A 26082-nucleotide genomic window follows, 5' to 3' on the forward strand; every position below is an offset into this window, starting at 1 on the left:
GGGCGGTCCAGTTTGCGAACAGCCGGGCTCGGGTTGCAGGCCGGCCGGCAGGGTCTCCCCGCCGTCGGTGCGTAAGTCCATTTATCACTCGTCTGTCCGAGGCCATGGCGAAGCCGGTGCTGCTCACCCTTTTGGGGCTGGGACTGACCCTTTTGAAAGATCACCGGCCTTCTTACGAGTAAGTTGGGTTGTGGTCAGGGCTGCAGCCTTTGTCCTCCCCGCCCCCATGCCAGCCCCGGGAACTCCCCGGCCCCCCCACACACACACACCTCCAAGTGGGGTCCAGGATCTTAACAGAAAGTCTGCAGGGAAGTGGTAGATGCATATCCCACAGGGGTTCCCCTAAATGTTTATCCAACTTCCACATGCCTGCCACCTAAAAACTCCTTGCTCATGGTCTGAGAGACCCGGTAAAGAGACAGTTGGCGGTGGTGTGAGTAATCAAGTTGTTGCCATACACGAATTACTTTTTCATAAAGATCCGTGTGCCTTGGCTATAGATTCACTTCTCAACCTGTCTTCAGAACAGGTAACTAGACTGGTAGACACCTTGATATCGTGTGAATTAGGGAAAGGAGCCCCTGCTGTGGCTGACTGGCCATGACACAAACCTTCCCTGCTTGGAGATTCTCAGTTTGAGGCCCCAAGAAGAGAGACAGAAACCTGGCGAGTGGAGCGGAGCAGGTGGGCACGAATACACGCTGCGCTGGCCCACGTGCTCCACTGAGGACCCTGCGCAGGAAGAACCCTGGAGCTGGCATTTGATGTCCTGCGTTCTCTCTCTCTGTCTCTGTCTCTGTCTCTCTCTCTCCGTCTCTCTCTTCCATTGTGGGATCTTGGGCAAATCACTTTACAACTCTAACTTACTTAAAGGCTAATACTTATATAGGAAGCAACTAACACAGTGTCTGGGACATAGGAACTGTTTGATGAGTGTTAGTGCCCTGCTTCCCTTAAAGTATTTTATATATTGTTAGATACTATACAAAGGGGAGGAGATTAAGAATGTATCAGTTGTTACTCAGCCATAAAAAAAAGTGAAATATTGCCATTGGCGACAACATAGATGGACCTAGAGGTTATTATGCTAAGTGAAATGTCAGACAGAGAAAGACAAATACTGTATGCTCTCACTTATATGTAGAATCTAAAAAACAAAATAAACAAAAATCAGAAACAGATTCATTATAAAGAACAAATTGATGGTTACTAGATGGGAGTGGGGTGGGGGTGTGGGTATGGGTGAAAATGTGAAGGATTAAGAAATAGTATTAACAAATTGGTATTACAAAATAGTCATGGGGATGTAAAGTACAGCATAGAGAATATAGTCAATAATGTTGCAACAACTATGTATAGTGCCAGGTGGATGCTAGACCGATTGGGGGGGACCACTGCATGGATTATATAGATGTCTGACCACCATGCTGTACTTCTAAAATTAATATAAAATAATACTGAATGTCAACTGTAACTGAAAAAATAATAATAATTAAGAAAAAGAATGTATCAGTCATTTTGTGTAAACTTTTTACAGGGATTCAAAGTCTAGAAATCAACTAATCCCTAAGAATTAGCCAATAGCACCTTGTTATTTACTTTGAAGTAAAACATTACTAAACATCAAATTGCACATTTTGGACTTTTAAAAAATTATATAACCCCATGGACTGATTAGAAGCTTATATTCAGAATAGGTTTTAAAAAACTGGGTGTTTTTTTTTTCTTCTTCTAATTGTTGGTTATTTTTTGGAATCACAAACTTTGAAAAAAGTAAGAAATAGTGATTTGGGGTTTTAAATCATGTGAAAATTACAGTTTGTGAATTTTTATTAATCATGGTACTATTTGTTCCCAAATGAGAATATATTCAGAGGCTGCCAAAAAGATGTACACACATTTTAAGAAAGGAAAAACTGTATTAATTGTAATACATAATATATACCAATAACAAAAGGTGAATACAAGTCACGTTTGACTTCTGCAATTACAAGAGGTGCTCAAAGTGGTTACCATCAGCGTCCAGACACTTCTGATTATGGTGGGACTACTGCTTGAGCATATATAACGTCTCTTAAGATGTGTATACATTTTTTGGCACCTTCTGTACATATAATTTGCACCACCATATGTGTGGGTTGTAGTATCATCCTGGGAGGAAGAGAAATGAGATGAGATAGAATCATGTAACACCCAGTTTAGGCTTTCTCCTTTGGATTCTCCATTTCCATCTGTACCTGGGTTTGTTCTGTTCATATTCTCCCAGATGCCCCACATGGAGAGCTGTTGCAGAGAATTACAAATTTGCCAGAAAGGAGTGAGGCTCTATCTTCTGGTTTACCTTCTTTAATTTACTCTAAGAATGGAGACTGCAGTCATCTTGGATACATTTTTGTGTAAAAGTAGAGCATTACCACCTCCACCCTAAAAAGTTTCTCTCTCAGTATAAGGTCTTCGCTTATTTTATTCAATATTACTATTTCTCCAAGTCTGTTCCTTGGAACATGAGTCTCAAGACTCGCTCCACAAAAAAAAATGGACTCTTCAGACAAATAAATTTAGGAAATGTTGTCTATTATAGCCTTCTAAAGATTGACAATGCACTCTGGTATATTGAAATTTTGAAAATTCCTTCAGTAAAAAACATGGTTTTGCTTAGTTGAAGTCACCCTTTCACAGACTTATTTGCCCATGACCTCCACTCCCTTTTTTGGTACCATCCGTGAACATCATGCATAACTCTCTGGGATAGTTTGAGAAGGGATATTCTTCTATACCACTGACCTGCACCAACATTTAGATTTCAACCTGAAGAAGTTGGATCCTGGCCTTGGGCAGCAGAGGAAGCTCATATATAGAAGCAGAGAAATTGTCAAGGGCAAATGGTTTCTGGGCCCAAAGTCTGATTCTGATCTTCATGAGAAGGACAAAAGCACACTGTGGTCATAGCTGAACACACGTCAGTCTCTGCGAATCTTTGTTAGCATTGCCTGTGGTTTCCCAGTGTGGATAGGGTGTCTGCAGGAGACACTTAGCCGTATAGGAAGATCTAAGTAACATTCAGCACCTAGATCCATTGAGTGGAGAGAGGGCCTCAGTCCTCAAACTTCTGGTTATGATCTGATGACTGAGTAGAGAAAAGTAAAATGCAAATGGGATGGACCTCTGGTTTTAGAACGGAAAGAGTGTTAGAAGAGCAGGCATAGGAGAAATACAGGGCTGAGAGAATGGGCGGTTACAGTGATGGAGGATGGGTGTAGAGCCTTCTGGAGCAGCCCACACGGGGAAGAAAGGGAAATTGCACCCACTGTCCATAAGGCCCTAAAGCCCCCGCTACTCAAAGGGGCTATGGACTAGGTCCATGAGCATCCCCTGGGAACTTGCTGGGCTTGCAGAATCTTAGGCCCCACACCACACTATTGAATTAGAATCAGCAGTATTTAACAAGCTCCCCAGGGGATTTGTATGCACGTCTCTAAAGGACATTCAACTCTTGCCATCACCCATGTTAGAACCAGATCAAAACATCCTGGAGGATCAGTAATTTTATCCCCACATTAGAGATAAGGCCCGAGTTCCAGAGAAGATCGTGCATCTGCCCAATAAAGAGAGGGCAGATTCACGAAGCCTGTGTCCGGGGCAAGCCAGATCTCCAGAGTGAATATATACTTTCTTCTTCAGGGATGAGTGTGTGGGAGTGGGGCAGGTTCACAAGAAGTTCCATTGGCCTGAGTTGGAGGGAACTTCTGGAAGGATCCAGGGGTGTCTTGGGACGTTCTCTGATGCTTCCGAGGTGATAGTAACACAGAGGAAGGAACTGGGGGAGCTCCCCTGGATCAATAGCCTCCCCGTCCACATTTGCAGCCAGCTGCCTGTGGCCTTGCAGGTATGACTGCGCATGCCCAGGAAATGGACTACGGTATTATCAGCGCCCCCTGGGAGCGAGCTGGATTGCAGCCCTGTGTCTCTGTGGCATCTTCAGTATTACTAAATTGCCCATCTTAATGCGTGAGCCCACCTCATGAGAAAGAGATCACAACACTAGCCTCAGGCCTCTCAGGGCATTTCTGCCACCCCCATGCCCACTCTGGACAACACACTCTAGTGGGTAGAAAGCAGTGGTGGATTCCAGCCGACCTGGGTTAGATCTCATTTCTACAACTTTCAAGTCATTTTTCCTTTCTGACCCGTTTCTCCACCTAAAAATTATGGGATAATAATATATATTGCATATATAAAATCTGGCACATGGAAGGTGATCTGTAAATGTTTGCTTTTATTATTGCCATCTGCTGTCTCAAAAACCCACTGATGAATGATCCACATAATGAGTGATACTTGAGCATATATTATGGTACGACCTCATTGCGACATTAGGCTAAGGACAAACGACTCTCCAGCCTCCCCTATCAACGCAACCAGCACCATACCCTCCATCTGATGCATCAGCCTCCCAGCTCCATAACACAACTCAGTAAATACCTTCTCTCCCTGAGTGCTGTGTTTATGTTGGGAGTCACAGGGATGAATAGGATGCAGGATGCACTCATGGCTTTCAGAATTTACTGTGAGGAAAAAGACCAAAAACTGTAAAACATACGGAAAGAGTCGATAGATGTGTATGTGAAGGTTCAGGAGGGTAAATGAAGGATAAATGAAGGGGACAGAATGTCGTTAGTAGTCTTCCCAGTGGTATAGGCGGTAAAGGACATTCTAGGCGGAGGGGAAAGCATGAGCAAATGAAAAGAAGCGTGAAAGCGAAATAGAGAAAAGCATCCTTGGTATCATGATACCTAATTTCAAATCTCAATTCTACCCTTTTAAATAAATATTCACAGGCAAACTACTTAGTTTTCTTACTTATAAATCAGGTAAAAATATTAGTCCTTGCCTCAGAAGTGACTAAGGAGATTAAATGAGGAAGTCTCTGTGAGAGCCCTTAGCACAGGGGTTGGCACATAGTAGGCCCCAATAGGGAATATTGAATGAATGAGGAGTGGGTAGTGGCAGAAAGTAGACTGATGAGGGTGAGTCTGGTCTCAAGGAAAGTTCCAGAATGGATTTCTTAAGGCATAGTTTAAGATTCTCACTTTCTTTTGTAACGAGCAAACACGTATTTGTAAGAATAATTCACAGTAGGGAGTATGTGATTTCCAGCCAGAGTTCAGAGGCTTATGGATCAGAGACCCATCTCAGACATTGCACTTTATCCCTCAGACTTGGAACATTTGGACTTTAATCAAACTCTTGACAAGATATTTCCTAATACTTGAGAACAAGATAGAAACATGTGAGAACGATTACAGTAACACAGATGGAATTGTCTTCTAGTGCTTCCTCCAGCTTTTCAGCAGTGCTGTCTATAAATTTTGCTTGGGTAGAGGACTGAATGTGAGCTTTGCATTCATACTTGAGTTCCGATCCCAGCTCAGTCACTTCATCACTTTGTGGCCTTGGAAAGCCACTTAATCTTAGCCACCTGCAAAATGGGGGTAATAATACCTCAGGGAAATGTTTGTGGATTAAATTAGGGTATGTACAGTACCTGAACTGTAGTAGCAATGATTATCCTATTGAGATATGGTTTGGTTTGGCCACAGATTTGAACTCAAAGAAACTTGGTGCTGAGTTAATGTTTCCTTACCTACCCTGGACTACTTTTACCTGTGATCATTCTATGTTTTCCAGGTGAGAGATTATTTGAGAAAGAAGCCTGAATTAAACTAGGGGCTGAGTAGTTCTGCTTTTCTCTGCTCTCTGTGAACCCATCACATTAAAAGAACATTGCAAGCCTGGCAGTATGCCTATTCTTGCATGATTTTGACTCTAAGGAAAGCTAAGTTGGCTATCCTTGGCAAATGTTGGCCCATTCAGCAATTTCACATCTTGAATCTCTTCTTTCATGCTACTCTCTGTACTGTCCTTGATTATACCTTCATCCTTAACATCTTGTACCAGTCCTTTGAGTTCTGCGGGGCACTGTATGAATATTCACTGAGCTTTCTCTAGACCAGCGTTTTTAAAAATGGTGGGTCACAAAATCCATGTAGTAGATTGTGACCAGCATTTCAAATACATGAAATAGAATTAAATAGAAAAGTCAAGGATGCCTCACACGTATTGGTGTGCATATTCTCATGTGAACCTTATTTCAGCTATGTGTGGTGTGTGAGTGTGGGTGCTGTGTGTTTCTACTACGTATTAATAAAATGCTTTTCCTAATGTGGGTCTCAGTCTGAAAATTTTCAAGCCACTGTTCTATCACTTTCCGTTTTATTTCTTTATTGCAAATTTTTGGGATTATACGTTTGATTTCCATTTCTGAAATACCTTTTAGTTTCTCAGGTCGTGGGGCAGATCCCAGACTTCCTTTGAAGTCTGCTTTCTAAGTTCATGTCCATCGTTCAGGGAACTCCCAGCTCCTTGCAGGCTAGGCCTTCCTCATCTCTGGATCTTTGGCACCCAGACTGGTGGTTCTCTGTCCTTGTTGTCCATCAGGATGAACTGTGGTGCTTTAACAAAACGAATTACTGGACCCCACTCTTAGACTTTTAGGTCAGACCCTCTTAGAAAGTGGAATTCATAGCCAATGGCAGGGTAAGAGGAATGTGATACATTTTTCTTTTTTTTTTTTTCTGAATGAATGACAAAAGACCAATTGTCCCCAAATACCTGTCATTTTGTACCATGTTGGTAAGAATTTTATCCAAAGTGCCCATTCACCTCTAGCCCATCCTCCTCTTTCAGTGAGACTAAATTATCAGTAGGGCAAGTTAAGAATTTATTGGCTGGTCCATCTTTTTTTTTTTTTTTTAAATTTATTGGGGTGACAGTTGTTAGTAAAATTACATAGATTTCAGGTGTGCAATTCTGTATCACATCATCTATAAATTACATTGTGTGTTCACCACCCAGAGTCAGTTCTCCTTCCATCACCATATATTTGATCCCCCTTACCCTCATCTCCCACCCCCCAACCCCCTTACCCTCTGGTAACCACTAAATTACGTTCCCCAGATTAATTTTCAAACCCCGTGGCCATCCTGTGGTCACTGACTGCCCTCCAATCCCCTCACCCTCCTCCACCCACCCCCCCCCCCCCCCCCGCCCATCTAGCAACCCTCAGTTTTTCCTCTTTGTCTCCAAAACTGTTTCTGATTAGGCTAGTCCATCTTTAGCCAAATAAGATTTGCAGGGATTCTTGGATAATTGTTGCTGCTTACTATGTCTATGACAATATCTTATATTGTATCATTAGTTATCAAAAAATGTTTATTGTTTAAATCTCTTGGCTGTGCTAATGTTGTGGTCCATTTCTTTCAAATGCCTCATCAATAGCTTTGCTCTGCTCAGGCAGCCTGCTGGTACTTCCTTTTCACATCTGTTCTTGTTTCCTTTGTCCTTCACTCAAATATTCCCCTCGATGCTTATACACTCAGATTATTAAGTTACTTTTGGGTGTGTTTGTGTGAAATGCCTTTTTAAATGCTGGCCTTGGGTATGATTTTCTGAAGTTATAAATCCTTTTAAGCACACCTGCATTTTTCAAGTAACACAGTGGAAAGCAGATGCATAGTCCAAGCTTTGGAGTCAGACTGGGCAGATGGGCAGGAGACCCATCTGTCAGCAGCCCTAAAACATCAATGGAATAAATTGGAACCATGTTGCTATTTAACCCAAATTTCCACATAGGACTCCTTACACAGCTGATGAAATAGTTTCTGTTCCTGCCAAAGTGCACAGAGTCCTGGAGAGGACATTATGAATCTTCTTTGTGTATCTATCCACCTCTGCTAAATAAATACTAACTGTTGTGCCCTGAGGCTCCACATGTCTGGCTTTGGCCTTGCCTGATAGAATCCAGGGGACCACTAATCCTGGGGTTGAAACCCAGGCAAAGTACATTTAAGGAGAACTTTACTGGCTACTTACTTTTACAACTTAATTATAATTTCTGAATAGTTTTATGTTTGTTTATGTTTGGTTTCTTTTTCCTCCCTAGAGCACGACTTAAAGCTTTCCAAGAAGTAGAACCAGTGCAACCTGCTAACTGTAAATTAGTGAAAGGAATAGGTAAGTACGTAAGAGGAGGAAGTATTTCATTTGAATTTGCAGTATTATGTTGCTATTTACTTGATTAATACACCTGTTTAATTTTGTTCAAAAATAAAACTATGAGCCAGAGGAGTATTAAGTCAGTAGTTAATTTTAAATAAATTAGTTGACTTTTGACTTCATCAACATTTTACCAAGGTGTTGATAGTTTTTTGATCATTTGTTTTTGCTTGGTCAGTATAGCAAAAACAACAGAACAATTTGATTTTTATGGTAATATAACTTGAGAAGATGGCAGAGGAAAGACAGAAAAAGGAGAAAAAGCAGTGAGTAAAGCACAAAATTTTTAAATGCTCTCACACACGTTTGCAATTACCACAAAGCTTCTCCTCATGCACCTCTCTTTTAATATCAGGGAGGAAAATTTTTCCTAGAAGCTCTCAGCAGACTTCTTCTTAGATCTCATTAGTCAGAGCTAGACATTAGGCTGGTGCCCTAGCTGCAAAGGAAGCTGGGAAAGTAACTATTGGGTCTCCATTGTGGAAAGCAGGCCCTGTCAGATAAGATAAAAGGGCAGGGGAAAAGCAGCTGGTAGGCAACCAACAAGGAATGTCACAGGACTCTAATTCCCATCTGACTTCAACCAACCAGCTTTGTTATTTGAGGACAACTTGCTTAAGAGCCATGCTTTTGATATGTACGGTTTATTTTTTTGTTTTTTTTTTTCTGTTTTGTTTTCTTTTTAGAATTATTTTTCTCAGTTGTCTAAGGTTAAAGAGGCTAGACCAGATGCCTTATTCAGATAGCATTGATAAGCTTGGCCAGGTATCTTATAGTGCAATTTTTTTTCTGGAAAACAAATATGGTGTTGATATTAAATATCACTGGATATTTGAAAAACAAACATCTCCACTAAAAGTATCAATACAAAAATAAAAAATCTCATTTGTCTCTAGATTGATTGAAATTTTAAAAATGTACATATACTTAAAGTTTAACTAACTTTGTGACATTTTTACTGATGTTTATAATTAATAGTAAATGCATACTCTGCATATGAAATGTATCCCCATTTTAACAGAAGGGTTTGGAGTTTGCTTATATTTCCAAAATGGTTTTCAAAGAATTTGTTTGATTTGGAACTATTAAGTATCAATATATATTGGTAGTTTATTCTGTGTCTTTAAAAAAACAGCAAGCTATTTTCAAATTAGCATAGCTTTTGTACATTTTGTGAATTACCATGAACTTTATATAAGAGATTTCAGATTCTGAGGAAAAAGTTCTAGTCTATAAATTTAAAACAAATAAAATGTAAATTTTGATTACACTTAATTATATTAATGTCTTTTAATTTTTATATAGTCACATTAGTCAACTGGAATAAATAAATGCAAGAATTAATTATTCTGAATCTATCGAAGAGAACTAAATATGTAACCCCATTTTCAAGTTAGGAGTGATTAAAAAAAAGAACAACTAGCTTCCTGCAATAGTGTGAAACAATCTGTGCTATTCTCTTTTCTGGCAGAAACTGGCTCTGAGGACTTGGAAATACTTCCTAATGGACTGACTTTCATTAGCACTGTAAGTGTTTCCTTTCACTAGACTATTTCCTAGAACCAGTAGCTTAAGTCTTTTGTTTAAACTTTCTGTATACTAATGCCCACTTTCAAATAAAATGAGCAGTTTGGTTCAAAAACAAACTGTATATGCATTTACACTGCTGTTATAATGATGAACATATGTGTTTCATGCATATTTGTGTATATGCTGAACTCTTATATTAACTTATCTTCCATTGTAGCAATTTGTAATCCCAATGAGTTAAGGAATGGCTTCCCATTCAACTGTCTATGCCTTGAAGCACTTAAGTGGTGTACTCAAATATTTGCTGAATTGAGTGTATGTTCATATATATATATATATATATATATATATATATATATATATATATCTCCTCACATGTCATTTAGATTTTTACTTTTTTATTTTACACTTTTCAGAATAAACTCTTTCATTTAAAATTGCTGATAAGTAATTCCATAATTTCCACCATGTTGCTGGAAACTTTTCTGCATACAAATCACTGTGGTAGAGCTAGAGCTCCAAACAAAAGAAGTTGACAATCTAGTACAGAATAAGAGAGTCGATAGGGTCCAGAATAGTGGTCAGCCAGCCATTGAAAATGCTTTGCTGCGTGTTCTAATTTATTTAGTCCAGTTTTCTATTAGGAAGATAGAGGACTCGTCATCCTCTGTAACAGTGCCTTGCAAACTTTTTAAAAAGCAGCAGAATACATATTTTAAGCAAAATCTTACATGGCACCCAAATGTCTAAAACCAGTAAGAGCTGTGTTGTTTTAATTGAAGGCTAGGGAGTTGTTTCCTGGCTCACTAGATTGCCCCCAAACCTCTGTGCCTGAGATACTTTCGAGGAACCTGCCAGGAAACAGTCTAAAGGATATAACCGATAATCACTTTATATGCCTTGCTTATATTATTGAAGCCTGTTAGTAAATGACCCTTCTGTCTGCTCTTCCATTTTTTATCTTTCTCATGGGTTGGTAGCTGTGATGTGAGACACACATGGCTTCACTGCTGGTGATGGAAGGATCTGTGCCTGTGCAGTGTTGTGGGGTTGCCTGGTGGAAAGCATGTGGCTTCCAGAGCCCCTTTGGGCTGATTGCTCAAGCCAACGTAGAGGCTCCCATATGGCCCTGTGCCACAAAGCAGACGGTGTGAACCCATGTGCCATATACCACCTTGAAATATTTGTCATGTGTCTATTTTTTTCTCCTTCATTAATTTATAAGGGATTAAAATATCCTGGAATAAAGAGCTTTGAACCTGATAAGCCTGGAAAAATACTTCTGATGGACCTGAATGAAGACGATCCAACAGTGTTAGAATTGAGGATCATTGGAAGTGAATTCAATTTGTCTTTATTTAACCCTCATGGGATTAGCACATTCACAGATGAAGGTAACAATATTTAATGTTTACTAAAACTGAAACCAAATTAAAAACAAAAACAAAAACACAAAACAGAAAAAAATGTTAACGCATGAATATTTCTTTTTATCCAACAAAAGTATAATCATGAATAATGTTCTTATTCTGGGTTTTCAACTTACCCCTATATGAGAGTAAATCAACAAGTTCTGGTCAAGATGTCGGAGTAGGGAAATGCTGTGCTTGCATCCTTTCACCACCACATCAAAAGTACGACTAAATTATAAAACAACCATAATGGAGTTGTATAACTAAAGATATACAGAAGAAGCCACATTGAGACTAGTAGGAGGTGTGGAGACACAGAATGGAGTGGTCCCACACCCATCCCATGTATGACGGTTAAAAATCAGGAGGGATATATAAGCTGTAGGGGTTTCTCTCCTGAGGAGTGAGGGGTCCCGGCTCCACACCAGCAACTCAGCCCAAGGTTCCAGTGCTGAGAAGAGATGTCCCCATGGCTTCTGGCTGTGGAAACCAGTGGATATTGTGGTTGAGAGAGACAGAGGGCAGCTGGAGTCCCGGGTGTTCTTAAAGGGCTCACGTATGAATTTACTGGCTGACGGACTCACTTGCTCTGAGCTCCAGTGCTGGGGCAGTGGTTTGAAGGGTGCCAGGGACATATGGGGAGTAACTGAATTGTCTTTCTTTAGGGTGAGGGCTGGAGAGGCTAGGGTTGAGAATCACATCTATACCCATGGCCTCATCAGACAATTCCTTCTTCAGTCCTTCTAGACTTGACCCATGTGGGTGGCTAAAATTGCTGCCTTGAAAGTCATCACATAATAATGTGTTATTAACAAACCTTCTCTCTCTCTTCCAACTCTTCCTCTCTTTCTCCCCTTCCTTCCCACCACCCTTCTTGTCCTCCCCTTCCTTCTTTCCTTCCTTCCTTCCTTCCTTCCTTCCTTCCTTCCTTCCTTCCTTCCTTCCTTCCTTCCTTCCTCGACCTCATTTTATGTTGTTGATCACTTTCCTCTCCAAGTAAATTGCTCCTCTTTGATATTCCAACACACTTACCTGTCCTAGTTCTGATCCTATTGCAGGTTTTCTTTCCTGCTCATTGTTTTGTCACACATTTCAAAATCTCTGAGCATCCCCCAAAGGACTGCTCTTTTGCCTCCTCTTTATTTTCTCCATTTCAGAAAGTTCAACCATGTCACAACTAAAACTGTGCCCATTTTCTAGGACAACTCCAATAGGGTATTTTTAAATCAGCTCTTCAGTTCCATTCCTTTGGGTTACTGATACTTCCACTGGGTTCCTCTCCTATAACCACTTTAAACTCAAAATATCACAAAATGATTTTCCATCCTTTTATATTCCCTTCTTCACTTCTACTTTATATGACTTCCCTTCTTTTATATATAATATATGTGGTATATTTTTCCCTTTCAATGTTCTCTCCATGTATTTATCAACATTGTATTTTACTTTAAAATATTTTTAAGTGAAAAAAATATATTGTTGTGTGTGTGTATTCTCTTTTAAACAAAAATGAGGAAATACTACACAAATATTACCCAAACCCTTGTATACATCATGGACTCCTTTTTTATGACAACGCATTTAGAGCTACTTTGCAATGGCTGTTTAGGATTCAGCTCCATTTGGGTACTGTAATATAATTCATCTGTTGATTCAGTCTGTTTCCACTTTTATGCTTATTCCAAATAATGGTAAAATAAACATTCTTGTACATATATCTTCTGTGAATATTTCCTTAGGATAAACTCCAAGAGGTAGATTCTGCTGTGCAAAACATGAATCCAGGTTTCAATCCTCGCTTATGTTTAATTTCCAACTCCCTTATTTCTCAGGGGCTTTTGATACTTCCTGTCAAATGCTTCTCATCTCATTTCCTGCCTTTCTTCCTGGTCCAGTCCCTTCTCTCCATGTGCCTGGCTTACTGCTAGAGCTTCAGGTCATATTACTCTTGGCTCAAACCCCCCATGAAAGCCTGTATCCTACCCTAAGCCCTAACTTGACTGACCTTGGCTCCCTACCTCTATGGCTTCAGCCCTTCCACTCTTTCTATTACTCACTCTGCTCCAAGCACAACCTTACTATTAAGTGAATGTGCCAAGGAAGCTCCTGCCTCAGGTCCTTTGCACACTCTCTTCCTTCATCGTGGAATGCTCTTTTACCAGATACCCACATGCTTTCATCTCTTACTTCATTTATGTCTCTGCTTTAATATCACCTCTTCAGAGAGAACCTCCTTGACTCTCCTGAAGAAAATATCATTATTTTTCATCGCTTTATTCCATTTTATTTTCCCTTTATATCACTTACCACCAACTAAAATAAATACTGTTTGTTGAATGAAGAACCTCCTGGCTGGCTTCTCTGCTCAGATTTCTTCAGTTCAACCTATTGAAGTTTGCATTGTTTTCCTTTAAACACCAATTTAGCCACATCAAAGATTTCCAAAGACTTACTGCTTAGTAAGGCAGAGACTATAATCTCACTTTACTTGCCAACTCTGGTCACACCTTCTTGACCAGTTAGACTGTTCTCTTTCACATCCCAAGTCACAGGGACTCACAGAAGTGGCTTCCCTTTGATTCTCCCTCTCTCTCTCTCTCTCTCTCTCTCTCTCTCTCTCTCTCTCTCTCTCTCGCTCTCTCTCTCTCTCTCTGTCTCTCTTACTCTTTTTATGGAATTTATCATCATACACTGTGTAAATCACGCCTGAGCATGCCTTCTCAAATTAGTATTTCCCACCTCTTTTATCTCTTTTATCTCAACTCTGCACCTCACTGAGACCATTTGTGATGGAAAGCTTAACAAGCTCTTTGGAGTTTTAGTGTCAAGCACTGCTCATTCTTAAGTTAAAGATATTTTTCCCCCTGTGGAGCTTGGAGTGTTTAGAGACTGTCAGTGGTTCTTCCGTTAGTCATTTCTCTTTGGCGTAATCACAAATGCTGCTCTCTACGAAGAGATGAAAATATTCCATCTGCATGACACCCTAAGTACTAGTTGGAGGTGGGTTGAAATTGTTTTCTGGAGGCAGGGCTGACAGCTGAGAGCTCAGTTAATGTTTCCGATTTTTGTTTTTAATCTCCTCTCAGATAATACCATATACCTGCTGGTGGTGAATCATCCAAATATGAAGACCACTGTTGAGTTGTTTAAATTTCAACAAGAAGAAAAATCACTTTTGCATCTGAAAACCATCAGACACAAACTTCTGCCCAGGTACTGAGACATATCATATTTTTATTTCCCTTTAACACCGTTGGATGGTTAAATCCACTTTCAGTTTTTCCTTTTGGCTGGGGGGAGGAGGGCAGATAGAGAGACGGAGATGATAGCTGTACAGCTTTCCTGTCTAATGATCACAAACTCCTCCAAATGTTCTTCTGCAGAAACTTTTAAGGATCCAAGCCCCTCAGAGAAGACCTTTTCTCTTCAGCCCTCAATTTCCAGGCTGGTTGGATGCTGGCCTCAGAATATCCAATTTACCAAGAAAAAACTCTGCTGTCTTCCAAAAACCGACTTAGTATTTCAAACCCAAACCAGTTTCATAGACACATTTTACATCTTGAGTTTATTTATTTGTTATTTATCTATTTTTATATTGGAAAAAGATGGAATCTTAGATGTTTTTGTGAATTAGAAACACATACCTAAGAGGAGATCTGAAATTTGGTGCCTCTAAGAACTTTCTGCACTGTCTCTGCTGTTGTTTGGTTGCACACGATTTATGAAATAGCAGGATCTCTAGTAACACTCAATTCCATCCTAGGCTCCTTGACAGTAGAACATATGGAAAAATAAAACACTCAAGGATTCCTGATCCCTACCAACCCAACACAAAGTCAACTTCCTTGCTTGCCTTAGGATTTGGTTTATGAGGCGAGTGATGTGTTTAGGACAGTAATTCGATACTATGTCCCAAACAATTTTTTCCTCTAATCCTGTGGTGTTCTAGAATCCCAACCTCTATCTGAATAATTTACGTACAGAAATCAACTGCCTCAGTATTTGTAAATCTAGATTTCTTTTAAGCCATGTGTCAGTTAGCTGCAGGTACCTAGGAAAGCACCTGGCACGCAGTTTGTGCTCAGTGATACCAGTGGCCCCTCCTCTCCTTTCTTAACCTTGTGGTTTTGAAGATAAGGAAACTGAGTTACTGGATGAGGTCAATCAACCAAATTGTGGCCGAGTAGGAACTGGAGCCCAGGTCTTATTCTACGTCCTTAGAAAGAATGAAAATTCACAGAATAGCTTTTGATAGGAGAGTTTATTCACACATTCATCCCACAAATATATTTTTTGTAAAGAGAATGATATAAAAAAATGTGCCAAACACCAAGATCTAAATTAGGGAAATGTATGTAGAATGGAGAAGCTGGGCTGTGCTGCAATAACCAATTTAAACAGATTATTTTATTAATTTTTTTACAAATATGTTTTTAATTAGGTTGATTAATACATAATTTTGGATTAAAAAAGTTTGTGCCCTGGAGTATTTAACTCATTTCAGATAACATCATCAGTAAATGGTACAGCTGGGATTTTAATCCTGGTAGCTTGAGTCTGGAGCTGGGTACTCTGAGCCACTATGAAATAGTGAAAACTTATTTTTTGTTTCAACATTGAATCTTGGAAATCTTAGATTTGTCCTATTGCCCAGGGTTAGAGTATTTATTTTTTTCTGGGCCAATTGCAAAAATATTAGTCTTTGGCAATGTAGAACCAAACTGAAAATAATCATAGTGCCACAATTAACTAAAATTCTGCTTTCTCAATCCAGGGGACTAGCCATGTATATTTTCTGCTTTGTGTGTGATGGTTGTTTATACATTCATATTTGAATTACCAATGTATTATCATTTAAACGTGTTATTATTAATAATAACCTAATGGTCATTGTTGGTCATGTACTATATTTTAGACATGGTGCCAAGGTTTTTACATTCATTATTTCATTTTATTCTTACCACAGCCTTTCAGGCTATAGAGAGGAGACTGAGGCTCAGAGTTTAGTGACATGCTGTGGCCCCACAGACTATAGCAAGCAACATCAGGATTGAAATGGAGGCCGTCAGGTTTCAACACTATTACTCTAAACCATTCTGCTCTACTCCTTTGTATGAAAAACAGGAAATGATTATGAAGCATACTAATTTCAGAAATTTTCTTTTGAAAAAGAGAGGGGGGAAATCCAGCTTGCAGGTTTATGCCTGGAGCCTATATAGACTAATCCTAAATTCTTAGACCTCCTTTCTCATGTAGTAATAATCGCTACCATTGACTGAGGGTTTAGTGAGTGGCAGGCTTCCTGCAAACACACAACAGGCATTGTGATTCCCACTGCAACTCCACAAATTAAGATTCTGACCCTCAGTCTTATACTAATGAGCTGTATGACTTTGGGAAAACCATTTAACCTCTCTTTACAGACAAGAAAACTGAGGCTTGGTGCGCTTATCTAACTTGCCCAGGAGCTCAGGGCCACGTCAGAGCTGATGTGCTGGCAATTAGGCCCTCTGCAATGGAGCAGAGATAATTCTCTCCCAGATAATGGCTCCAGGGAACTTCTGTCACCTCCGTCTGCAAAGAATGACTCACTTATGTGTTCACTGTTGTACCTATTAAAGCGGAAAAATAGACTCATACATCTTAGATTTTCAGTCACATAGAGAGAATCAAAATCAGAAAGGAAAAAAAAAAGCCATAGCATCCTATTTCTGAGCATTCTTGTTCATGGACATTTTACTCAGTTTAGAATCATGAAACTTTAAGGCTGGAAGTGACCAGTCCATCTCATCCTCCTTTTACAGATAAGGAAACTGAGGCCCTGACAGGCGAATTGATTGATTTCCCCTAAATCACACAGCTAATAGTAGCCGAGCTTTAATTAAGATGCAATTCTCAAGATTGCCAGAGTTTTTCTCACTGCCTGATGATGTCTCGGACTGTTCTATGTGAGAGCAAGTGCTATATGAGCATAAATAAATTTTGCCTTGATAATGGTACCTGGCCTGATTTGATGAATTTAGTATATCTACACACACACACACAGACACACACACACACACACACACTCCCTATAGCACTATTTTAAAGATACAGTGAATAGAACTTTTATGTCATATTGCTATAATAGATCCTTAGGGTTTCTTAGAGTAATTATCGTCTTTGAGGATTATATAGGTAGGACTGATTCCATATTAATTCTCTGCCGTAATGTCTAGAGTGAAGGCTCCACCCCACAGCTTGATTTTGGGAATGGAAACTAATAAATGACAATGCATAATCCTGTCATGTACAGTATCTTCATCAGTTCATATCATCTGTGTGTGTTTGAATTGCAGTGTGAATGATATTGTTGCTGTGGGACCAGAACACTTTTATGCTACAAATGATCACTATTTTACCGACCCCTACTTGAAATCCTGGGAGTTATATTTAGGTTTAGCGTGGTCATATGTTGTTTACTATAGTCCAAATAAAGTTCAAGTGGTGGCAGACGGATTTGATTTCGCTAATGGAATCAGCATTTCACCTGACGGCAAGTACGGAAACTTTTTAAAAATGTCATACATTTCCCCAGGTTCTCATTAGATATCTTTAGAACATACTCCTTTTCTAAATAATGTGATACATTTTAACGTGTTATCCTAGTAAGAGGAAATTAGTAAAAATGTAAAATATCTTAATTTTTCACAGGGTAAAATTTATCAAATCAAAATTTTCTATTTTCTGAAGATATACTTTTAAATTTCTTTTTTGGGGGGGAAAAGTACATTTCAAGAGGGTGAATAAGCATTTAGCTTTACTAAATAATACTGTGGTAATCATTTAGTATTACTAAGCAATACTGTGATAAGCATTTCATATCACTAAATAGTTTTGCTTGGAGGGAAGATTTTTTTAGTGTATAATGAGATTATTAGTATGTAGGCATATATGCTACATATCCTCCCTCAAAGCAAAACTATTTAGTAATATGAAGTGCTTATCACAGTATTGCTTAGTGTATATATATATATATATATATATATATATATATATATATATATCACTAGTGCTAATTTATGACATGATAAAGAACTTGCACCAAAATATAAATCACAGCACTGCTTCCTTCATTAAAAAAGTGGTACTATGGGGAAAAAAGTCAACTTAACTAAGCAGTGTGCCCAGTGATATAGTTGATTTACATTATTATCTGATGGTGGCCCTGAAACAAACAATTGATAGACCAGCATTGGTCTGCTGACCAACTTTGGGTAGCATTGGTATATATATATATATATATATATATATATATATATATATATATATATATATATATATGAAATCTACACGGTCTGACAATTAAGTTTGCAAACTCATCCTAGAAAAAGTGCTACACACCTCATTGCTGAATAGTCACCTTTGAAGTACTCCCCTTGGAAAGCTGTGCACCAATGCCAGCGCCTAGTCCACCCTTCAAAGCAATTTCGGAACTCTTTTTCTGGAATGGCCATCAGACCTGTCATTATATTACCCTTGATGTCCTGAATGTCATCCAAATATCTTCCTTTCAATATTTTCTTTATCTTCTGGTAAAGAAAGGAGTCACTGGGGGCCAAATCAGGAAAGTAGGTAGGGTGTTCCAATATAGTGATTTATTTACTGGCTAAAAACTCCCTCACAGGCAGTGCCGTGTGAGCTGGTGCATTCTCATGATGTAAGAGCCATGAATTGTTGGCAAAAAGCTCAGGTCATCTAACTTTTTCATGCAGCCTTTTCAGCATTTCCAAACAGTAAACTTGGTTACCTGTTTGTCCAGTTGGTACCAATTCATAATGAATAATCCCTCCAATATCAAAATAGGTTAGCAACATTGTTGCAACAAGTTCATGAACTTAATTGTCAGACCTCATATGTCTCCATCCATCTATACCCTTCCTCATCTTATATCACCACAGATTTCAGAGGGTTAGTAACATAGTTAGAGAGAGCAACTTGCACAGCTTTCAGTCATTCCCTAGTCTTCAAAAAGAGCACATAATCAAGCAGTCATTTCTCCTGACCACAGATCTTTATGATGGGTGTGACATTGCAAAATACTAAGTCCACAGGGTGAGGGCCAGACTCAGGGTAGGAAGGGAGGAAGACTTCTCTCAGATCCAGGCCAAGCAGCTTATCTTGTCTCATACTTTCTCTGGCTTAAAACAAGGAGCTCACTGTTAAAGGGTTTTCCTGCAGCCTGCTTGAGAAAACTCTATGTCCTCTGACATGCAGAACTGGGGCTTGCCACTATATTGACAAACTCAGAGAATGCATGTTGCTCCCAGAGAGTCAGAGCTGGCGTCAGGGCTAAGTTTGTTTCCCCTACTGATCAGGGCCAACTAGGTTCCTACCCTTAGAAAGAACATTTCAGAATTAAAACTTCTTTGTGCACTGTAAACTCATTAGTTCTTTCAGAATTTAGTGTGCTTTGAAGTGGCTTCCATTTTCCAGTCTCTAGGCAGAGTGCTTTCCGAGGAAAAGTTATCACAACCTCACCATTAACTTTTGAATCACATATTTCAAGCGCTTTGATGTAGCTCTTTCTTCTTTGAAGGTATGTCTATATAGCTGAACTACTGAGTCATAAGATTCATGTGTACGAAAAACACGCTAATTGGACTTTAACTTTATTAAAGGTAAGATGTATTAACCCTATAAGTTTGCGGAGTGATAATTAGATTCTAATTGATTTGCGAAATTAAAAGTGAGGAAAAAAGGATTGTCTAATTGGGGTGGGTGAGAACCAATTTTTCACTCCTTTATTAAGAATCATCAGCATCTTATGTGTTTGTTGTTCACTTTTACTCAGCTGTGGAGTGGGAAGCAGCAGGCCACACATGTCACTTATGAAACTTGATTCTTGCTGCTCTAGTGAATTTTAAACTTGGCATTGTGGTCCTAGATCTACTTATATCTTCATTTCCTCCCTCCTTCCCTCTCTCCTTCCTTCCCTTCTTTCCTCCTTTCCTTCCTTTCTTCTTTCCTTCTCCTTCCTTCTTTCTTTCCCTCCCTGCTCACTTCATCTCTCTCTCCCTCCCTCCTTTTCTTCTCTCTGTCCCTCCTCTTCTCTTCCCCTCCTTTCTTTCTCCTTCTTTCCTTTTCTTTCTTGCCCCTCTATGTTGATGGAACCGCCCAGAAATAGCCTCAACTTGTATTTGATACGACAGTGCTCTCCACAATATTTCTTTGTTTGAATTTGTATAAGAGTTTATTTGAGCCAAACTGACAACATGCCATGGAGCAAGATCGCAAATTCTCTCCCCAGTATTATAAAGCTTAAGTACTCACAATGGCCGTGGTGTACCCTGGCAGCCCATCACTTTGTTGCTTTTATCTCCAACCTTTGCCCCTCTGCTCAGCCTCTCCTGCCTGAATATTCCTGGGGTTTGCCTGGCATGGCCCTGCCTCAGGATGGGACACTGTTTCCCCTGCTCAGGTGATCTTCCTCCAGGTCTCCATGGCTCTCTCTTTCATATCCTTTCAGATTTTACGAAAATGTCACCTCAGCAAGGCTTCTCCTGGCTACCTAAGCTACACTTGCAACTCTGCCCCCTGCCCCCGCCCCGGCCTTTCTTTTCCCTTCAGCATTCATTAGTAACATACTATATATTTTATTTATCCTCTCTATTGTCTGCCTCTCCCACTAGCCTGCAATCTTTACAAGGTCAGATTTTTTTTCCTTCTTTTTTTCTATTCCTGGAAGAGTTCCCGACACCTAGTAGCTTCCCAACAAATCCTTGTTAAATTAATATGATGGGGCTGGATGTGCGTCAGGGGTTCATCTTCTACCCTTACTAATTCTGATGTGGTCTGGAGGTTTGGGTCAAAAGAGGTAAAAACACAAAGGAGAGGAAAGAGAACATAAGAGCAAAGTGGAGCCTTGTGAAAGTAGCCCCCCAAGTCCCTGACAAACAACAGGCCATTGCTCTCCCGCCATAACCGCCCATAGCATGAAGCCCTGTCCCCAGGCGTTGTGCAAACTGTTCTCGTCAGCATATCTGAGGTACTGTCATGAGGGGCTTCACCCAGAGAAAATCACCTCGAAGCAACATCAACAGTAACATTATGGTTGACATTGAACGTCATTGGCAGAGCCAGTTTGATATTAGGTAAAGTAAAAAGGAATTGCACACACTCATACTGGCTAAGGGAATGAAAACAAACTGTGGTTAGAGCCATACGTACTTCTGTAAATTGAAAGTTAAAGAATTTTGTAAGACAAGAACCCAATCCGATAGCCGTTCAACACACACTAGGAAAGGCGCTTTTCCTGCCAAGGCAAGACTTAGGGCAAGACTTATTCCAGTTTTGGCTCCTGCTTTTGGCAACAGAGCATACCTGTCTCCTGACATCACAGCTCAGTTGGGACTGCCCCCAAGACTGTAATGTTATTTTTCCTTTTGAAGAATCATATTAAGGAAGCCAGTTCATACCTGGAGTGCCAAGAAATTTGTCAACTATCTGAGACTGATGTTAGAATTTTCGATGAGGCGTGGATGCATTTATGTCCTGTCCAAGTGTGGTATATCCATACAATGGAATACCGTTCAGCCTTAAAAAGGAGTCAAGTTCTGATACATGCTGCAACACAGATAAGGCCTCTTTGAAGACATTATGCTAAGTGAAATAAGCTAGACACAAAAGGAAAACTATTATAGGATTCCATGTATATGAGGTACGGGGAATAGGCAATTTGACAGACAGAAGGTGGAACACAGCTTACCAGGGGCTGGGGGCGGGAGGGAGGAATAGGGAGCTATTGGGCAGTGTTTCTGTTTGGGATGATGAAATGTTCTGGACATGGTTCGTGGTGATGGTTGTACAACATTACGAATGTACTTAATGCTACTGAATCGTACAACTAACAAAGGTTAAAATGATAAATTTTATGTGATGCATATTTTATCACAATAAAAATAATGTTTCCCCCTGACCACCTCCCCGCAAAACAAAATTCAAGGCAGTCACTTTAATGCATTCCAGTTCTCTAAAACTTGGGATACAGATTTTCCCAAAGAGAATAATTCATTCAGTTTCCTTGACCAAGGGGTGTAAAAATTTCCAGGTGGCTTTGTGGAAGCATGAAATGCAGCATGTGTGTGCATCGTGGTGAGTTAGTATTGCTAGGGATTACAGATACGCAAGAGCCCAGCCCAGGCTCCCTGCTGGACTGTCAGCATTTCCTGCAGGGACCAGATCTGCTTCCTACACCATTCTCTCCAGGTGCTGAACTCCTTACAGAGCACAGGGAAGGAGCTCAGGATTTGTGTGGTGAATGAATGGGATCTCAGGTTTTGTGCCCTTCCACCAGCTCTCATCTCTACAGGATTTCATCTGCCATGGAATTCGCCAATTGCATTTTATCCCTTCCAAAGATAAGAGCAGAGCCCTGAAAAAACATTCCCCTCACCTTAAAAAATGAACGTTTCAGAGTAGGAAGTCTGGCATGGCGATCGATGGGGGCTTGGTGGGTGCAGAAGGCCTGGAGATGACTTTGCCCAGACCACGCTTGCTCAGCCACCTCTTGTAGCCAACTTTGCCTCTTTCCAGGGTAAGAATGAGTAATGGCTGTGCACGAAGGTGAAAAGGAGGCTCTGCCACAGTGCTTGAGCCCTCTAGTTCCTTCACTGACATGTGGGGATGGCTCTCATTTTGAGTAGGAAGCATAGGGCAGTGTTGGTTCCTTGTGGCTGCCCACCCATGCTTTGGCCTTTGCAGCAAGCCACCGCCAGTTATTAGAGGGTCTCTGGGCGCTGAGGCATGCTGGTCTCTGTTTGAGGTACACGGTAGATATTGCTTCTCCAGCTGAGAGTGAGCCGTAAACAAATAGGTGTGATTTCCCCCTGGTAGAAGGCAGCCAAGATGATGAATGGTGGAACTAAGAATTGGTATTATTTATGATCCTGGTACAAAACCTTGACAGCAATCTGTGCAGTCATCACATGCTTGCAACTTATATTTAGAAAATAAACAGCAGAAGAACAGGGAGTTGAATAACATCAGGAAACTAAAAAAGAAACTTCTTCCCAATTCCAAGGCAAAAATTAGACCCCAGGTGATCAATTTGTCCTCTGGCCACATAGCCTCTGATTAGTCACAAAAGAAAAGTCTACACATTTCACTGATGCTCTCATCAGAAATGAATCTACATTTCCTGGCTGTTTTCTGAATGCTTGCTTATAAAAATATCATTTGCATGTGTTGTTTTAGAAATGAACTTTTTTATGCTGCACTTAAATTTTTTTTTTTTTTTTTCAGTTTTAGGTTCATGCACAGATGTTAGTTCAAATGATTTCATCTAACTTTTTATAGTCTTTTTTGGCTTTCTGTATCTTCCCCCTCCCTCATCTGTCCTGGAAACTGATAAAATACTAGCCTGGGTGGAAAGCTAGAGGAATTCCCTGAGTGCTATTGAAACAGGCAGAACCATTGTGTCCCTGGAACCAGCAGAGTGGTGACCGAGGGGCAGGACAATAGTGTTCCCTGATGAATTGCTCTGCCATCTCGCAAACATTTTTTCACTTTCTGTCTTTTGTTCTTGTTTTTAATCTGGAAGTCTCTGGTCGCGAATACACTCGTGGATAACATATCCGTGGATCCTGTGACAGGGGATCTTTGGGTTGGATGCCATCCCGATGGCATGAAAATCTTTCACCCCTCGAACAGTCCTCCTGGATCAGAGGTTAGTTGGAAAAATTAGTTTTGTTTTTTTTATTTTATTGGGGCACAGTGTGTACTTCCAGGACTTTTTCCAAGTCAAGTTGTCCTTTCAATCTTAGTTGTGGAAGGTGCAGCTCAACTCCAGGTCCAGTTGACGCTGTTAGTTGCAGGGGGCGCAGCTCACCATGCCTTGCAGGAGTCGAACCGGCAACCTTGTGGTTGAGAGCCGAATGGCCCATGTGGGAATTGAACCGGCAGACTTCGGCATTAGGAGCACGGAGCTCCAACCACCTGAGCCACCGGGCCGGCCCTGAAAAATGAGTTTTAATCAGATCAGCGACCTGATTGCCAGATTTTTTTCAGTTAAAAACATAATTCTCAATTATATGGACAAATAAAAGGGGGGACATGAATAGATGATCCAAATGATCAGATATAAAAAGGAATTTGACTTTGGGAGGCACTTTTTAGTCAGAGTCTAGGGAGGAGACAGATGATACATTTAAACTGGGAACTTCGAGGGGATTTAATAAGGACACTACATACAAAGGTGTGGGCAGAGTGTAGGGAAATCAAAAGGGAAAATGCAATACCCCAGGGCTAGCAAGGGGGCAGGAAATGGTTACTAGAGCCAGAACAAGAAAAGAGCTGTGTGTAAATAAGATCTAAGAGGACCCTGGCCTCTGGTTGAGGGATGGAGCCAACCAGCAAGGACCCATGCGGAGGATGCCTGGAGAATGAGAAACCCACCTGCCCCTCGTCCTCCCATCCCTTGCTGCTACTGTTCCTTCATCACCCTAGCTGGGAGCTAAAGGGCAAGGGAGCTCTCAGAGTAGGCTTTTGTAAACATCTGAGCAGAGTGGAGAGTGGACTTGGGGGGCTGGGTTAGTGCATTAGGTAATGGACTGTTATTACTTTTTGCTATTCTTTAACCAGATCCATCATTAGAAAGAAAGAATTTTTTTCCAGAACAGCAAACCAAGTCCATGCTGTAGCAAATGACCCAAGTTCACCAAATGAGCTAACAAGCAAGAACAAATTAGAATCTAACATTCTGCTGAGTTCCAAACGGTGAACACACCATGGCCGACATGTCTTCAATTCTATTAAACATAGCTAAGAACTAGCAAAAGGCGTGAAGGATTGGCATTTAAAGACAATTACAATTGTCCTGTAAACCTAAAAATAAAAGGTATGAAAGGCCATCATGTAATTGGAAATGCACATTTGTTGTTGTTTTCTGTTTGTTTAGGGTTAGGTCCATATCTTTATTTCTCCAACTTGGGAATTCATAATAGTTTCAAAAATACAATGTATTCAGAAGAATGGATGAATATGGTATAGAGAGGTATTTTCTTTTTTGGGCCATACTTTTTTTTTTTTTTTTGGATTGCCAGCATTTTAAAAACAAGAATTAAGTGTAAAGATCCAAATTCCTAGTTTATGTGAAAATACACAAAAACTATCCTAAATTTCAGCGTGACTATAATTTGACTACTACTGAGTAACAGCCCTCCTCCCATTTACCATAGTCCCTACTACTCCCTAATGTCTCACATCCAGGCTGTAAAGCATATTTCTTGCCTCACTTCTGTAGGCCTATGTGTCTCCACTGCTATTTAAATCACCTGACCAAAACCTGTCATTCTTGCCAATGCGGAAACAAGTGTCTTATATAGAGAGTAATTTTAGAACAAAATATGATTTACCTAAAGTCTTCTTCTTATGGAGAAAGGACCCTGGGTTTAAAGTTGTTTTAAGTGACTTAAAAATATTTTTTAACCTAATGTTATTTCTTTGATAGGTGATCCAAATACAGAACATTTTAACAGAAGAACCCAAAGTCACACGGGTTTATGCAGAAAATGGTACAGTGTTGCAAGGAAGTACAGTTGCCTCTGTTTACAAAGGGAAATTGCTGATTGGCACCGTGTACCAAAAAGCTCTTTATTGTGAGCTCTAACAGGCCGGTTTGCGCCCATGTCATGGTGACCTGAACATTTCAACTGCTTGCCACATTGGTCACAATGATCTCATCTGAACAATGAATATTGACCCTAAATTAGGACCTCATGAGGGATGAAAAGTGCTGTGTAACTGGGAACAAATATGATGTATAAGTCTTTTTTGAGAGTATGATATCAAAATCAGTCTTGGAATACTTGAAAATCTCATGTACCGATACAAATCCTCTTCAATAAAATGGCTAAAATGATCATGTCTGTTGTCAGCTATTAAATAATGTAACTGGTACGTGACCCACAAGGTACTTTCCCTAAGACATGATGAGTTTCCTGAGTGCACATTGTTGCTGCCTTGCTGTGTCTTGTTCAGAAAACAG

General features: G+C 40.1%; 1 protein-coding gene across 1 annotated transcript; it reads left to right on the plus strand.

Moving 5' to 3' along the window:
- Positions 1 to 25959, plus strand: PON1 (paraoxonase 1). Its single transcript, XM_033088910.1, has 9 exons — positions 1 to 178; positions 8003 to 8073; positions 9587 to 9642; positions 10871 to 11039; positions 14144 to 14270; positions 17396 to 17596; positions 19636 to 19717; positions 23638 to 23763; positions 25546 to 25959. Exons 1-9 carry the CDS (start codon positions 105 to 107, stop codon positions 25702 to 25704), a joined length of 1065 nt encoding a protein of 354 aa, XP_032944801.1. The 5' UTR covers positions 1 to 104; the 3' UTR covers positions 25705 to 25959.
- Positions 25960 to 26082: the final 123 nt, after the last annotated feature.

This window comes from Rhinolophus ferrumequinum, chromosome 20, assembly GCF_004115265.2.
Source record: "Rhinolophus ferrumequinum isolate MPI-CBG mRhiFer1 chromosome 20, mRhiFer1_v1.p, whole genome shotgun sequence".
NCBI lineage: Eukaryota > Metazoa > Chordata > Mammalia > Chiroptera > Rhinolophidae > Rhinolophus > Rhinolophus ferrumequinum.

Excerpts from the sequence above, each read along its gene's own strand:
- PON1 (XM_033088910.1), top strand. The coding sequence starts at position 105 with ATGGCGAAGCCGGTGCTGCTCACCCTTTTGGGGCTGGGACTGACCCTT. Across the intron at positions 8,074-9,586 it reads TAAATTAGTGAAAGGAATAG|AAACTGGCTCTGAGGACTTG; the intron begins GTAAGTACGTAA and ends CTTTTCTGGCAG. Across the intron at positions 11,040-14,143 it reads TAGCACATTCACAGATGAAG|ATAATACCATATACCTGCTG; the intron begins GTAACAATATTT and ends ATCTCCTCTCAG.